Source organism: Salminus brasiliensis, chromosome 10 (assembly GCF_030463535.1).
Source record: "Salminus brasiliensis chromosome 10, fSalBra1.hap2, whole genome shotgun sequence".
In the NCBI taxonomy this organism is placed as follows: Eukaryota; Metazoa; Chordata; class Actinopteri; order Characiformes; family Bryconidae; genus Salminus; species Salminus brasiliensis.
Window position 1 is genome coordinate 40,618,103 of NC_132887.1, and position 16,674 is coordinate 40,634,776.

At 47.3% G+C, this 16,674-nt stretch overlaps 1 protein-coding gene across 1 annotated transcript; it reads right to left on the bottom strand.

Moving 5' to 3' along the window:
• Positions 1-1,340: 1,340 nt before the first annotated feature.
• Positions 1,341-15,630, bottom strand: rlf (RLF zinc finger). The gene is made up of 8 exons (XM_072690125.1): positions 15,468-15,630; positions 10,930-11,084; positions 10,098-10,179; positions 9,060-9,195; positions 8,095-8,297; positions 6,928-7,064; positions 6,640-6,781; positions 1,341-6,533 (listed from the first exon to the last, which is right to left on the bottom strand). The coding sequence occupies exons 1-8, from the start codon at positions 15,627-15,629 to the stop codon at positions 1,584-1,586; spliced, it is 5,967 nt and encodes a 1,988-aa protein (XP_072546226.1). The 5' UTR covers position 15,630; the 3' UTR covers positions 1,341-1,583.
• Positions 15,631-16,674: the final 1,044 nt, after the last annotated feature.

Here is a 16,674-nt window from a genome sequence, read left to right on the forward strand (position 1 = left end):
CTACCAGACGGTTTTAAACCTGACCAAAACAAACCCTGTGTTAAATGAGCAGTTCTGTTCTGGCGGTAGGCTCCTCTGATTACCCTGAATGAGAAACTCTTTGCTTGCTCTTCTCTCTGATCTCTATCTCCTCCATGTGAACCCCACCTCCTTAGTATGGTTCATCCATACTGAAGAGGCCGAGCTGATGCTGCCCATCCCCATCATTTACAACTCAGCCCTGAAAATATCAGCACTTCCTGTTTTCTTCTTTATGAATCTGAATGCTTGTATGATTAACTGTAGCAAATAAAGTGTGTGAAGCATCAATTACATGTCCTCTCTCTCTCTCCCACACACACACACACACACACACACACACACACGAGTGTGAGCTCTGTAATGGTAGGTCATACGCAGTCTACTCTACTTAACTGTGGTTCTTATAAAAAGGTCTTTCAAAAATTATGTGAAATAATCTAATTAATTAATTAACTAATCTAAACAATAAATTAATTTATTATTTATTAATCAGCACAAACTGACTGGTAGAGAGCCTCAGTAAAACTTGGTGTTCCTCTAGAAGAAAGCCAGTGGTAGAGCTCAGCACTGGGTCAGGATCAGGGTGAAGGTTCTTTAGGGTGAAGATCTGCAGTTTACTGCCATTACCCTCTCCTGCTCTTTTACATTAGCCACCAGCGCCCTCTGGTGGACACAGCGCTCTAGTTTAACAAGCTCATGCATTCAACAGCAGCAGCTCTGGACCTCTGGTTCTTGCTGGGTGTGATATTTTTACCATATATCTTCACAGAGGTCTCTCTCACCCTCCAGATCTGATTAAAGATATGATCAAATCTTCTGATTGGTTAAAACATCCCACCACCACCTATAAACACTACAGAGTAACTGTCTCTACTGTTCCACCATCATTCCAGAGAACACAGCTCTTCCGCTGCTCCACAGCTCAATGCTGGGGGGCTTTATACCCCTCTAGCCCACGCCTGGCATTAGACAGCATGAAGCCAATAGGCTCATGATGTTGATCTGCTCCAGAGAGTCCTATTCTATTGGCAGTACTTCTCTACAGGGACTAGACAAGCTGTGTGCGTGTGTGCACGCATTTGCACATCTGTGTCAGCAATGGGTTCAACCTAAAGTGGGTGAACACATTCACTGGAAGGGGTGTCTACAAACATTTGGACATGTAGTACAAGAAGGAAAATTCTTTCCACATATCAAAATAAAAAACAATATCTTTTCTTAAATGCACTTAAATGCACATGCTGGCGGCAAATCCTAAATTACTATTTATTAATAAATAAAAAAAGAAAGAAAATTATTATAATAAAATTCAATACAAATTGTTTTCAATTTTTTTTATTGATCTTATGTACACATATAAACATTTTTTGGACTTTTTTTTTTTTAATGGCAAATGAAGGTACTTAACCACGGCAGTTTGGCAAATAACAACCAAATTGTAATCATGATGCTTAAAAAAATACTGTGGAAGTCTTTCAGGTCACAAAAAAAAAAAAGAAAAAAAAGAAAATGAAAATATGGGCAAGAGGTGTATCTGCCTTAAAACGTCCCAAGCAGCAGCTTTATGCTTTTGTTTCCGAAGGTAGGAGATCAAGAAAGGAGGCTGAAGCCTTGGGTCTTTCCAGAACGACGACAGGCTTCAGGAACTGCAGCTGTTTAATAGCCTGGTCACCACAGTCCCTCAAAGCCCTCTCCAGGATGAAGCGCAGGTTCTGGATAGAGCTGCACTCCCCTTTGGAGAGGAAGGGCTTGAGCGGCAGCGATCGAGACCTTCTGCATCCAGAGATGGTGGGTCGTCTCTGGTTGTTCTCCTTGACCGAGCCGTTGCGTCGGTGAGGGTCGCGTCGGCGGAGAGGATCGGCTTTATAGCAGGTGTTCAAGACCGCCACCGTCCGCACCCTCTCGCACCGGAGCCGCTCCTCCTTCTCCTGAATGAACTTCAAGAAGGAGGACTCGAACCCCAGAGGCTTGTAAGCTGCTATGTCGAACTGCTTTGGTGCAAGACTCTGCGCCACTTGATCTTTCTGGGCTGGTGGATGAGGCACAGCAGGGAGGGGCTCGGAGGGCTCAGAATTTTTCCGCCTCAGGGGCTGCCGCTTGGGGCTTGGATTTGCGGGAATACAGACGGTAGCAGAGACGCTAGCCGGCTTGCCCTCTCTGCTCAAAGGCTCGAGCATAACATCGTCCACAGCTATTCTAAGCGTAGACGGTGGAGAAAGGTCAAGCGGCGGAGCAGGCACGAGGGGAGGAGCCGGAGACTCTGGTTCTGCTCGCTCTTGAGTTGAACCCTCTTCGTCGGGAAGCTCATCTGCAGTCCCGTTGGATTCCCCCCGAATCACGCCATCCCCAACGTCCTGCACAGCGCTCTCAGGAGGCTGCTCGCCTGATAATTCCTCCTCCTCCTCCTGTCCCGTCGATTCAGCTTTGATCGAATGGAGGCTCATCGGCAGGGAAGGGCCCCCTGGATGCTCAGGCTCCGTCTGATACTCCATCTTGAGGACCCCGTTCGGAACCCTGGTCAAATCGGGTAAGGCGGACACTGCCGATTTCTTCTGTATTAGTTCTTCTAGCTTCTCAGCCGTGTAGAAGAGCTTCTCCTGATGTGTGGACAACATGGTTCGCCGCATTTTGTGACACTGCATGTAGTGTCGAACCATGCTTTTCATGCTGGAGACCACAGAGTCGCAGTTCTGCACCATGCAGGGGTACGCCACGGGTAGGCAGCGATCTTGGCACATCTGCAAGGCCTCCTCCGGTGTTCGGTAGACAAATTCGCCCCTCCCTTTCCTGGACTTTGGTTTGACATGTTCTGCACTCGGCTCCTCTTCTGGGGCTTCTTCAGCAGGCTCAAAGGTTTCCTCAGCTTGACCGGAGTCGGGGTCCGCATCGCAGCATCTTGAAGACCTCGGGGGTAAACTCTGGGAGACCTTTAACGGCCGAGAGGAGGAGGACGAGGACGAGGATGAAATGATCAGTTTCTTCTGGCAGCCGCTGTTGGACCCGTCCCTCTTGTGGGCACTTTGAAGACGCACCACGAGGGGGACGGAGAAGTCACAGCGCTTGTAGAAAATGTGCTTTTTGAAACTGCTGAATTTCGAGTGTGAAGGCAGGACCGAAGAGGGGACCGCGGTCTTCAGGGGGGTCTGGTTCTGATGCGTCTGATTGGTGTGACGCAGGAGACTGCTCTTCAGGTGGTAGGTCGCGTTGCAGTTGGCAAAAGTACACTTGAATCTCGGAATGGGTTCCTCAGATACCTGGTGTTCTCTGCGGTAGTGTCTGTACAGACTGGACAGGTGACTGAAGCGCTTGTTACAACCGTTGTATTTACAAAGGTTGCCGTCTCCCCCTTCCCAGCACACCTGGGAGGTGTTGTAGTGGTGTACGTTTTGCATGTGGCGCAGAAGATTGCACCTCTTCATGAACGCCGCTCCACAACCCTTGTGGACACAGTAATAGGACTTGTCTTCCTCTGGGACGTCCGCGCATCTGCTCCCTTTCGTCACCAAACGTCGACTTGCCCTCCTCTCCTGCGTGGCTCCATCCACGTCAGTTTTACCCTCAGCGACTTGCTTCAACGATGACGAGTGGCAACTCCTCGCCCTCTTGTCTTCCATCAGGATTTTGTCTCTCCTCTCCATCTTGCCCATCCACACGATCTCTCGCCCTTTGTTTAGAGGCCTGGGAAGGTCCTTTTTCTTCTCCACAGCAACCTCGTTTGCCCTCGAAAGTGCAGAACCTTCCCTGCTAGTTGGTTTGGCCATGGTCTGCAGAGCAGGAGGTGGAACATCCTCCACCTTTCTGATCAAAGAGCAGTTCATTTGTTCGATGTCCGCTATGTTTACGTTATGCTTATGGCGATAATGTGCCTTCAGCTCTTTCCTTTCTTTGTAGCCCTTGGGGCAGAGTTGGCACTTGAAAGGCCTGAACTTAAGAGGATTAAAAATTTCCTTCTGTTTTACTTCCTTCTTGGAAAATCCATGCTTTGTGACATAGTGGTGCACCAGCGCATTGCTGGTGACGCTCTCATAGCAGCAGCTATCTACATCACAAGTGTAAGGCTTGCTTGGGTGCAGGAAAACCAGGTTGCTTTCTGTTGGACTTTTATCAAAGTGGGACTCTCTAGCTGTAAGTGCAGGCGTCTGAGCAGGTGGCGAGTCGGCTTTGCGAGGCGCTTCCGCCGTCCGCAGCGGCGTCTTCGAATCGGGAAGTGCTTGTTGAGAGCCCGGTTCGATTTTGCTGGGCGGTGCTTTGGCTGGAGACTTGGGATTTGAAGCGGTGGGTGAGGACCCCTGCGGCACTTTGGATCCTGAAGAATGCCTACGAGGATTGCGGCGAACGCTGCCGGAGACGGCAGAGTTAAGGCTGAGCTGACTGAGGCCTAGCACGATTTCAGTCAGTGCACCACTGAGATCTGACGGACTGCTGTGAGACCCGACTTGTACGAATTTGGAGGACGTTGCAGATTCACACCGCCCCGAATCTGCAGACGATAAGAGCATATTTTCCTGACAGGATCCCTGACTGGACGGCCCACATGGACCTCTGTGCTGACTCTTCTTGTGGTCTTTAAGGGACTTTGAGGGACTTTCACCTTCCAGTTCCTTGCAATCCTTGCTCTCGTCTTTAAACTGGTCAGGATGGACCATTTTCAAGTGCTTCTGGATCTCTCTAGCTTTGCTAAAGGTCCTGCCACATTTTTCCAGGCCACAGGTGAATTTCTTGCCATCAAAACACACGGCAACGCAGGTCAGCGAAGCCTTGGACTCCTTGCATTCCAGATGTCGAGATGGTGACAGATGGTTTTGCGCCCCATTCGGCAATTCCTCTTTCGATCCTTGGGATACGTTACCGTTCACATCCTCCTCGACCACGGGGACCAGAAGTTTCCGCTTCGCTTTCCTCTGTGCCTCAAAGTCCTTCTCCGTGAAGGTGATCCCATGGGTGTCTAAGTGCTTCAGGAATTCCTTACGACAGTAGTAAAACTTCTTGCAGCCCGGGCCGGTGCAGGTGTACGCTGCATCGCGGAAGTGCTGAGCCTCATGGTGGTAAAGCTGACCCAGGTCACAGAAGGAGAGCGTGCAGCCCTTCAGTTCACAGTGGTAGGAGAGGCGAAAGCCGTGGCTGTGTTTGTGCACAAGGAGTTCGTTGGTGGTGTTGAAGCGGGCCTCGCAACCCGCCACCACACACATGTACGGATGGTCTCCGTAATGCACATGACGGTGATTCCTGTGGTGATGGGCGGTCATGAACGTTCGGCGGCAGAACGTGCACTTCTCCCGGCGGTCTTTCATCTCCAGGTAATGTTTAACATTCGGATCAGAATCGTCGTGTTCGTTCTTCAGGTGGACGCCCAAGTACTTAAATAGCTTGAAGGTCTTTGAACAGTCGGTGGCAGGGCACGGATAAACCTCTCGGTCCTGGATCTTATAGTGTGTGTAGATGTAATCGAAGGTGATGTAATCGTCATCCGTTTGCTTTTTAGGCACAGTGGCAGCTTGCTCCAAAATGTGTTTCAGCACAACAGGGTCACGCGTGGACTGGTAATACATGACCAGGGACGGGTCCAGAGGAATCTGGCCAGGCTCTAGGTCGTTCAAGTCATCGTCCTCCGTCTCCACGTCAAACTCCAACTTCTTGCTCACCTTTATGTCCTTCTTTTTAACCTTCTTCTTCTTCAAATGGCAGACTCTGGTAGGCATTCGAAGGTGCTTTTTGGAATGTGGAACAAGGTCCTCTTTGTTTTCAAATTTCTGAAGACACACCGGACAAGTCCACACGCCATTCATCAAGTGCTTTCTGGAGTGATGGAGGAATCGAGGCTCAATCACCTCTTTCTGGCACAGCTGGCAGAAGAACTTAAACTTCTGCCACCTTTTGGCCCGTTCAGAAGTCCAGAGCTCCTCCTTCTTTGCTGATTTCTGTAGCTGCAAGTGTTTTGCGTTTCCCTGAAGCTGCTGTACCTTCTGATCATCATCATCATCATCATCATCATCATCATCTTCCTCATTCAGCTCATTCTCCTTTCGCTCGGAATATCGGCCTTCATCAGGTTTGCCCTCCGTTTCGGAACCTTCCTCTTCTCCATTTGCCAATGACTGACCACCGATCACGTCGTCCAGCACGCCGTTCTCCTCTTCCTCAGGCTCCAGTCCTAGCAGCTTAACGCAGTAGCGTTTTAAGGTTTTCCAGTCCCAGAACTCCGGGTCGAAAGGCCAGTGGGCCTTTAGTGCAAGCAGCAGCTCGCAGCGAAGTGAATTGGGAATGATGGCATTCTCCTCGTCGTACTTTTGATCGGGACGCCTGTAAAGGTCCTCAAGGCTATCGAACACCTCTCGAGAGGGGCTTAAAAGGAATTCGGTGAGCTGGCATGCCCGAAGCACCTCCAAATCATCCAGAAGGAGACAGGCAACCGTTTTGCAGACGGTGGTTTTGGTTTCAGTGTCCTCTGGTCTGGGAAGCTGAAGTGCTTTCACACAAAGCTCAACTGACACTGCCAGACCAAAGTGCATTGTCTGAAAAACAGAGAAAAGGAGACCTGCTCAGTTGGGGTTCTCACGTCGGCGGTTAACGTCAAAGGAAGAGAAGTTAACCAGCAGGTAAATAAACACAGATATTTACCTCAGTTTGGATCACTCGAATGAGGAACAGCAAGTGGTAGACAGTCTTCGCTATAGTCCCAAACTGGAGGCACCGTTCCAAAAAGGATTCCAGGGATCCATCAATCCTCCTCTGCAGCTTGCTCCAAAGCAGGGTCAACTCCCTGCAAGACATCCACCATGAAAAAACAAAACAAAACATGAGTGCTCAGGCCCAAGAACATACCAGAGCAAGTCAAACCAATAAACGTATACAAAACACTTAAGAGAAATAATAATAAATAAATTAATTAATTAATTAGTAACCCACCAGGAGCAGTACAGGCTCTCTTGTTGTAGCTGCTGGGTTAGGTATGTGGTGCAGAGGATGAAGGCAGTGTTCTCGTCACCTTCTGTCTCCATATTGCAAATGATGTCCAGAACATCCTTGCCATCCAGCCTGGAGATCTAACCAAGATATAAGAAATGTACGTTTTATTTCCAGCATTAAATTGATTGCAGTTTAAAGAGGAAAGGGAGCAATCAAGCCATCTCCATCATTCTATTATTGGAGCTGGCCCTGACCCAGCTAACATGAGAAAGGGTTCAAGAGGATCAAAGTTTTCCAAAGTTGAGACTGGAGCTTCTTAAGGACGTTTTTTTTTTAATCAAGGCTGTGCAAAAACTGAAAAAGCCATGAAGTAGTTAAAAACTGGATCGTCCCGAAACTGGATCTTTCATATCTGATGAAACAGGATTGCAGCATTCACACTCTCTTATGACTTTAGGGCTGATTTAGTCTTTTACTAAATGAATCAAAACCAGGCAGTGACGTGTTTTTGAGTCAGAGTTCAACAATTAAATACACCACACCTTATAACATCCTTACAATTAGAACTGGATGATATCAACAGAACACAACATAGCAGAAGGCTGTTGGCACTATGAATTCCATTACAGCAATGGTTTCAAATTAAATAAATAAATAAATAAATAAAACAAAACCAAAATAAGTAAAAGTTTTAGGTAAATTAAAATGTATTTATTATTATTATTATTTATTATACTTTTAATTATTAGCATTTTTATCAGCCTTTTTTTTACCTAGACATCACATTTTTTATGCAATTCTTTTAATTTGACTTATTTAATTAGATTATTTTCTAGCTTGTACTTTACAGATATAATATATATAGTATAGGTGATCTTTTATTTTTTTTCCTTAGTTTTTTTTTTCAGGTTTACTTGTTCTTCCTTCCAGCTACACTGAAAATAAATCTACCCACAATGAACTACAAATAGGTCAAATAAAGGTTTGATGAATTGCATACTGGGCATACTGGGCTATTCTCAGCACTGGGATTAGATTTATGGTATTTTACAGAGAGTTCAGATTCCTGCTCTTCAGTCAAACATGACCACTCCTCTACGGTCTGCACAGTTCTCTGAGCTTTCAATGAGCAATGAATCACGCAGCCCTCGTCAGAAGGTCCGTTACCTCCAGAATAGCCTCCTCACTGGGCAGCAGTTGGCAGAGCTGGGACACAAATGTTTGCCGAAAGGTGGCCTGACCGAGCAGAAGGCTGCAGTTGCTGCAGGCTTTGGTCAGAATCAAGGCCTTCTCCACCTCTCCTACTTTCTCCAGATGCTTGATCCTCATCTCCAAAAAGTCGTCCCCCTCCAGAGCAAGGTAGGCGTTCACTGTTGGAGAGAAGAAGAGACGTCAGAAAGTAAATGACCTGTTTCAAAGGGTTTTTTTTTTTTTTACATATTGTATAGAATCAATGTTCAATAAGACAAAAGACAAATACAACATGTGGAGAAGAATTAGAAAACTGCTTGTTTATAGTTTCTTCCGAAATCAAGGAAATAACTGTCCAGGAAAGGCTTTCTTCACCACCCAAAGTCCTGGATGGAGCTCCACCACTATCATTCCAGAGAACACAGTTCTGCCACTGCTCCACAGCTTAATGCTGGGGGGCTTTATACCCCTCTATAGCCCACGCCTGGCATTAGGCAGCATGGTGCCGATAGACTCCTCTAGTATATCTGCTCCTGCAGAGAGTCCCATTCTATTGGCAGTACTTCTTCTCTACAGGGACTAGACAAGCTGTGTGTGCATTTGCACATATGTTTCAGCAATGGGTGCAGCTTAAAGCAGCTGAATGCTTCTTTAGATAAGGCGTGTCCACAAACATGGCAGACTACAGTCTACAATTAGACCAGAGTAACACATTTACATTACATTTACATTTATGGCATTTGGCAGACGCTCTTATCCAGAGCGACTTACAGAGGTGGGCCAATGTAGTGTTAGGAGTCTTGCCCAAGGACCTTTTATTGGTGTAGCGCAGCATAGTGACCCAGACTGGGAATCGAACCCCAGTCTCCCACATGGTGTGGTAGCTCACTGGCAGGTAGTGGTGTTATCTGTTGCGCCACACCAAACACAAAGCTACTGACCCTCATCTTCGTCTGTGGGCTGTCCGGTGAGCAGAGCGACAAGCGCGGGGTTACTCCACGCCCCACCCTCTCCTGTGATCTGCAGAAGTGCCTGGAGGTCCATGCTCCCATACTGCAACATGGCTTCATGTGCAGCCTGCATAGAGAGACATTTCAGTGTGGGGTCAGCGTTCAGTCAAACCTGTAAAAGCAGTCATTCTGAGAGCTAAACGGTAATTAATAGGTAATAAAGTATTATTATAATTAAAGTAAATAAAATTAAACTGTGCTTAACACGCTAAGTAATGGTGGGATAATGAGAGTTCATCAGAGTAGACTGATGATAGAACATCCAGCAATACCAAAACAGAGCTGTAAAACGGGTCAATTCCAACCAGAAAGAGGGAAAGCGAGAGAGACAGAAAGAGAGAGACAGAAAGAGAGAAATAGAGAGAGAGAGAGAGAGAGAGAGAGAGAGAGAGAGAGAGAGAGAGAGAGAGAGAGAGAGCTATCCAGGGGAAGAGTGATAAGACCCCAGGCCCTCATCCTGACTCTACCTCAAACTTAAACGTCTGCTTTACTCACTCTAATCTGTCCTATTATATTTTAATCTTATAATCCTTATTATTATTATTCACAGGTATAATCCATATGCCTCATATCTATCCATGTATTCATTGTTTAATTGTATCCTGTAACTCAGGCCATTAATAAATGTACCATTAATAAATTCCTCTGAGCGTAAACCAGTATGAAGTTTAGCTTTACTGGTTCATATTATTATTCTGGCCTGTAGTGAAGAGGGAAGTGGCACTAAGCTAACTCTTGATAAATGGTCTTTGGATGATCATGTTTGAGCTTATTCAGACATTACTTATATAATTTTATCTTTATTGGGTCTCATCAATTAATAAACCAATCAATATTTCTATTGTAATGTAATTCTAATTACATTCACCTTCACCAGTCCTGGTCACCGGCGTTGGGCCTGGTTCCCAGAGCAGGAGTACACAGTAATGACAGAAAGAGAGAAAACCGCTGTGCAGCTGTGCAGCTCACCTGAACAGAACCGTGGAACTGCAGCCAGGCTTCGATAGGGATCTCATTCTGAGGCACAGAGAGAAGCAGCTCAAAGCAGCTCCTGACAGAAGAGATTCAGAAGAGATGAGATTTAAGCTTGTGAGAACGCAACAACAGCATTATTAATGTGCCATTACCTCTACCAAATGTTTGTGGACACCCCTTCTAATGAATGCATTCAGCTACTTTAAGTTTCACCCATTGCTGACACAGATGTGCAGATGCACACACACAGCTTGTCTAGTCACTGTAGAGAAGAAGTACTGCCAATAGAATAGGACCCTCTGGAGCAGATCAACATCATGACCCTATTGGCTCCATGCTGCCTAATAATGCCAGGTGTGGACTAGAGGGGTATAAAGCCCCCCAGCATTGAGGAGCTGTGGAGCAGTGGAAGAACTGTGTTCTCGGGAATGATGTTGGTGGAGCTCCATCCAGTACTTTTGGGGATGATGAGATTGGTGGGGTGGTGATAATCATCCAATATCCTGACCTCACTAACTCTAGTCACTGAATGCAATCAAATCCTCACAGCAATGCTCCTCCTAAATCTAGTAGAAAGTCTTCTTCTCTGGACAGTAGAGACAGTTACTCCAACAAAATCAGGAGAAACTCTTTTTAATATTCTTAATTTCAGATGACAGTGAATAAGGAGGTGTCCCAATACTTTTGTCCATATAGGGTGCTTTTAAGACCCACTTTTTAAGACTCACTGCTCAGCTTTAGTTTAAGTTTTACAAGTTAAAGGCAAAATGTTTGTGTGTGTGTGTGTGTGTGTGTGTGTGTGTGTGTGTGTGTGTGTAGCACTTACAGTGCGAGTCTCTTCAGCACGAGAGCGACGCTGGGAGAGTCGGACGTTAGGTGCGGCCTCGCCGCTGCGAAACAGTTAATGGAGAGACAGTAGACCTCCAGCAGGGACAGGCCGTGTTCCACAGAGTTCCGGCTCCCGGCGTAGTGCATCAGAGCCTGCACACAACATCTCATCATCAGCTTATTCAACCAACTCAAGGCCACACACCAATCAACCACAACACTAAGACCACCCCCAGGTGAAGTGAAAGACACTGATGATCTGGCTCCAGTGGCTCCTGTCAAGGGGTGGATCTATCAGGCAGTGAGTGCACAGTCAGTTCTCGAAGGTGACGAAGGTGATGAAGCAGCGTAAGAATCTGAGACACTTTGACCAGAACCAGAATGTGATGTTCTAGACAAAGACTGGGTCAGAACACCTCCAAAACATCATGCAGGTCTTGTGGGGTGTCCCCGGTATACCGTGGTCACTACCAACCAAAAGTGCTCCAAGGAAGGACAACCGTGAGCCGGTGACAGGGAGGCCCCGCCCACCTCACAACTTACAGGACTTGTTAAAGAACCTACTGCTGACGTTAGTCCTGGTCCCAGATTCCACAGGACACCTTCAGAGGTCCATGCCTTGGGTGGATGGGTCAGAGCTGTTTTGATGCCAAGAGGGCAACCTACACAACATAAGGCAGTGGTTTTAATGTTCTGGCTGATTGGTATAACTGACTATCTGTGACATGTGAAACCTGGACTACAGAAATTGGACCACACATGTGTATTGATAAATACACCAAGCAAAATGGTTCCACAGTGCTGAAGAAGGGTTCTCCGACTAGTCACAACATTAGAACCCCTTTCTGGTGCTCTAGAGGACCACCTTTTAGAGCATTTCAACATGTGTGATACTTTTAAACATCCAGAAGCTTCAAAAGATCAAGTTTCCAAATAGTCTTTACCAAAGAACCTTTGAGGAACCCCCTTAGACACCGCAGCTGACCTCTTTTGACCTAAGAAGAGACACCATGCAAATCTGGCCTCTCCCTACACCACTCCTTCAAAAGACCAACCAACGTAACATTAGAACATCAGCCTTCTTAAAGCTGACCCCTAGAGCACGTCCTCCTGACACACAGATTAACAAGCTGCTTCGTTAATGAGCCAAGAGTACCAACGCCTCTGGAGAGGGGCTTTGAGGAGACCCCTGATAGAACGCTTCCACCTCGCTCCATCTGTGCTACGAGGCACTGATTGGACCTCTGGGATCAGAGTGGATGCTCCTCAAGCGCTCTGTGAACTCCCCTTTGCCCCTTACTCTCTCCTGCTTTCTCACACACTTATTACACACACACACAAACACACACACACAAAGGGAACCCCCTTTGACAAGTCCGTCACCTACATGATAATAATAGAGACAGCAGAAAGAGGGAGACAGTTGGGGTGGGGTGGGGGGGGGACTGTGGGGGGTATACTGCTCCATATTTAACCCTCCGGGATATTCTTAGGCAGGTTTTGGCGGCCCCAGAGTATACCCAGACCTGAAAACCAGATCCAACCAGCGCGCCCGAGACAGATTTGAAGGGCGATGGTTAAAAATACGCACTTGTCAGTTTTGGAAAGTACCTCGAACTCCGCTGCACAGAAAACGGCGCGCTCTGACCTGGTTCTATGTCTCTGTGTTTAGGGTCACGGCAAAACGGAGTTCTTCATGCGAGAGGTCTTCAAATCTAGAGCTGGGACCTAGTTTCTGTTCATAAATGTCCTAAACCGTAGATTTGAGACTGGATGGCTGGTCATTAACTCTGGACCTTGAGCCTACTGCCCAGTCCTGGATTCTAAAAGACTCAGGCTCTAGGTGATTTTTTTGCAGGACCTCTAAGGTCAACTGTTGCCCTGGATGGGCTGTCCTGTAGACCCAAACTAGCTCAGAATGGGCCTCAGAGGAACTCACCATCATACAGCACAAGGAAGGCATGCTACACAGTGTTAGAGGTGTCAGAACTCCTAAGGCCAGCATGACCTTCTTGCCCAGAAGGCAAGCCACCGTCTGCCACATGGAGGACAAGCCTTTGACCCAGTTTGCACTTGGTCACTTCTCATCACTAGTATCTGGATTGGATTCTGATCAGTTTTTAGCCGAATGCATTGGGTACCATACACTGGGTAGCCAAACATAGCCAAGCAAATATGCAAATTATGCAAATTCTCTCAGTATGCTGCAATTATAACTGGTGTTTTGGTTGTGGAATGCACCCCAGATCACCGGTTGTGTTCACACTGCTATAACAACAACATGTGGCTCAGTCCTCCTCCTGAAGTGGTTTGAGTGATGGGATTAGTATCTGGATTAAGGAGTCATGGGTGAGTTTACACCTGCAGTTTTCTGTGGTGCGGCCTAATCCAGCTAGAATGCTAGTCTGAGTCTGAGTGGAACCTCCATCTACTTCTTGCATGCATGTTTTTATAATCCCCTCTGGACCTACACGACCTGCCAAAGGAATGCATTACGGCAGAGGTCACCAATCTTCTTCACAAAGGCCTGACCTGGCTGGAGCAGCACACCTGGTTTACAGCTGCTTAGGCCATGTACACACTGAGTGGTCAGATTATTGGCCTGGTACTGTTAACACTGCACAACTTCCAGTCTTGTAGATCATGACTGACCACTGACTGCTCACAGGGGGGTTTGCAAACTACAAGATCTCTCTGCTACGTACATGCAGGCCAGGCTTGTTGATGTTCTAGGGCATCCCCCTCACCCAAGGTCTTGCCTTGTGCGCTCACAGAAAGTCACAACTACTAGATTTGGACTTCCAGGCAGGTTCTGATAATCTCACTGCAGCCTCACCTTTGTGGCCTTGGCGTAAAGATTGGCGACCCCTGCATTAGAGAATTGGAGGTTTTAAAAAAACAAAACAAACCAACGGTTCAAACTGCATGTAAACAGAGGTCGGGTTTGAAGTGACCCATGCTGGGCCGTATTCGGGCCTCAACTACTCTTCAGGTGCAGATGATCTGGTAAATAACCACCCAAAACCACTAGGTTTAAAAGCCCTGTGCTAAAACACCACAGCAGGAGGAGCGTGCTGGGCCTTCTCTGTGTGGTGGCCGATCCTACAGGATGCCCAAAGACCGTATTCAGGGGGAACCGTCAAGAGAGCGCAGCATTTATCAGAACAAACGCCTGGCGCTCGGTGCTGCGCTGAAGCGGTTGCCACAGCAACACCACGGCTGCTGGTGAGAGAGCTCCCAAGCATGTCATAGTAAAGCCCGTTTCCATTTTGTTGCTCCTTTCAGCGAGATCTCACCAGCTTTACCGGGAAGGGGGGTGGGGGGGAGTGGGGGTTACTGTTGAAGAAGTTCGGTCTTACCTTGCACCAAAGCACCTCTAATGCACTAATGCTGCAGATCAAAGCTCTCATTAAGCAAGTGGTAGCTCCTCTACCCTGAAACCTGACGTTCTCTGCAGCTACTTCATCCAGATGTTCCAAAAGAGACGTTCAGAAGGTGGTCAGTCTTTTTTTCCCCCGAACCTCTGCTGCACACTCTAGCTAAGAGTTAAGTCTCCGGGCAATAAATAAAAGCTACTACAGGCACATGCTGGCCTACTTCAGGGCTCTTTGAAGTGCATGCATATTATATAATATAGCAAAGCATAGCAGAACACACACTCGCCCTTCTGGCTCTGCTATGTGGACAGACAAGGAAACTCCACTTTGTGACTTTGTGAGGAGGAACAACAGGATCTGCTTATCTAAGAAGCAGAAGCTCTACGTGACCAAGATCACACACACACACACACACACACACACACACATACAAACATACATACTGTCCCCCAGGTGGGGCACGAGCCAGAGGGTCCGGGAAAAAAATGAACTTAAAGGAGAGAAAAAAAAAAAAGTTGCACGTGCATACACACCAAAAACGTGCACAGCAAATCAGTGGATAAGTAAGTAAATAAAGAAATGCATTGAAAAATATGAAGTTATGTCAAGGCTAACGGCTCGTGTGAGCAGCTTACAGACAAAAACATACACTCGCCCCACCCCACACTAGCCAGCTGGCTGGCTGGCTGACTGGCTAGCAAGCTGGCTTCTCCCCTACACCCATAAACATTATGTTTGCACTGGACAGTCTCGTGCAACTGGATGATCTGGATAAACGAACACGAGCAGAACTGCAAGCTGCACTCTGCTTCGCTCAGTGCAAAGGTAGTTTGCATGGACGGGGTGAGGGGGTGGAGGTCTTCCCCAACTGCACACACATATGCATACACACACACACACACACACACACACACACACACTCCAACCAAGCAGCCTGCCTGCCTGCCTGTTTGGCCTCGGTTGCACAACGTAAAGCACCTTTAAAAAAAAAGGAAAAGCCCGCACCAGAGCTTCCAGATGTTCTGCACACTAAAACAGCCCTAACGCACGCTCGTGCAGAACAGTATGTCAGCGCGTGCACGCAGCGTTTACACTAACAAATCTGCACTGCATCGTTCTGTTGTTTTTCTCTCTCTCTCTCCCCCCTCTGTAGAAGTACCTGGCAGAAGTTGTCGCAGTACTCGGTGGAGGACTCCTCCGACACGTCCTGGTGCCGTAACCCGGCCTCCAGCTGCTGCAGCGTGGCCTGCAGGCTCTCCATAGCCCAGAAGGCGTCGTGTTCGGCCGGGCTGCTCCACTCCGCCTCCGCTCCGTCCGCCATCTTCAGCGCGAGCCACGGCGCGTCCGCAAACCCACCGCGTCACGTGACACGCAGGGGGGCGTAGCTCCCAGGGCGGGGGCTTTACCCACAAAAAACAGACAAGCATAAAATAATAATTATCATAATAATTATAGGAGTAATAATAATAAGGCGCGCGTGCACTGTAGTGTACGCAGCTGAGCAAAATGAAAAGGGTTTGAGAGGAAGGTGGGGTTCAATTCCCACCCGTATTCCGGGTGAAGAGGCACGCCTCTTTTGGCTGGGATCGGGTGGGAAACGGAAGCTTCCTCCGACGGGACTGGACAGCAGCGTCCAGCTAGGTGTACCAGTGACCAGCTAATGTATATACAAGTACTATCTGGACAAAAGCAAACACTGTGGTTCTAGATAGTGTGGACCAGTTTGAAGGGCTGAGGGTGGCCAGGGAGTGGCAGCACGACATAAGGGTTTCTAATAAAGTGGCCAATGAGAAAGAACGAGATAAGGGTTTCTAATAAAGTGGCCAATAAGTGGTAGCACAAGGTGGGTGTTTCTAATAAAGTGGCCACTGAGTGGAAGTGCAAAGTAGATGTTTCTAATAAAGTGGCCAATGAGAAAGAACAAGATAAGGGTTTCTAATAAAGTGGCCAATAAGTGGTAGCACAAGGTGGGTGTTTCTAATAAAGTGGCCACTGAGTGGAAGTGCAAAGTGGATGTTTCTAATAAAGTGGCCAATGAGAAAGAACAAGATAAGGGTTTCTAATAAAGTGGCCAATGAGAAAGAACAAGATAAGAGTTTCTAATAAAGTGGCCAGTGAGTGGATGCACAACATAGGTGTTTCTAATAAAGTGGCCAATGAGTGGAAGCACAAGGTAGATGTTTCTAATAAGGTGGCCAATGAAAAAACACAAGATAGGTGTTTCCAATAAAGTGGCCATTGATGAAGCACAAAGTAAAGGTTTCTAATAAAGTGGCCAGTGAGTGGATGCACAAGATAGATGTTTCTAATAAAGTGGCCAATGAGAAAACACAACATAGGTGTTTCTAATAAAATGGCCAATGAGT

Coding starts and splice junctions, on each gene's coding strand:
- rlf (XM_072690125.1), bottom strand. CDS start 15,629: ATGGCGGACGGAGCGGAGGCGGAGTGGAGCAGCCCGGCCGAACACGAC. Junction 10,180..10,929: donor GTGCTGAAGAGACTCGCACT/GTAAGTGCTACA, acceptor CTCTTCTGTCAG/GAGCTGCTTTGAGCTGCTTC. Junction 6,534..6,639: donor TTCGAGTGATCCAAACTGAG/GTAAATATCTGT, acceptor TCTGTTTTTCAG/ACAATGCACTTTGGTCTGGC.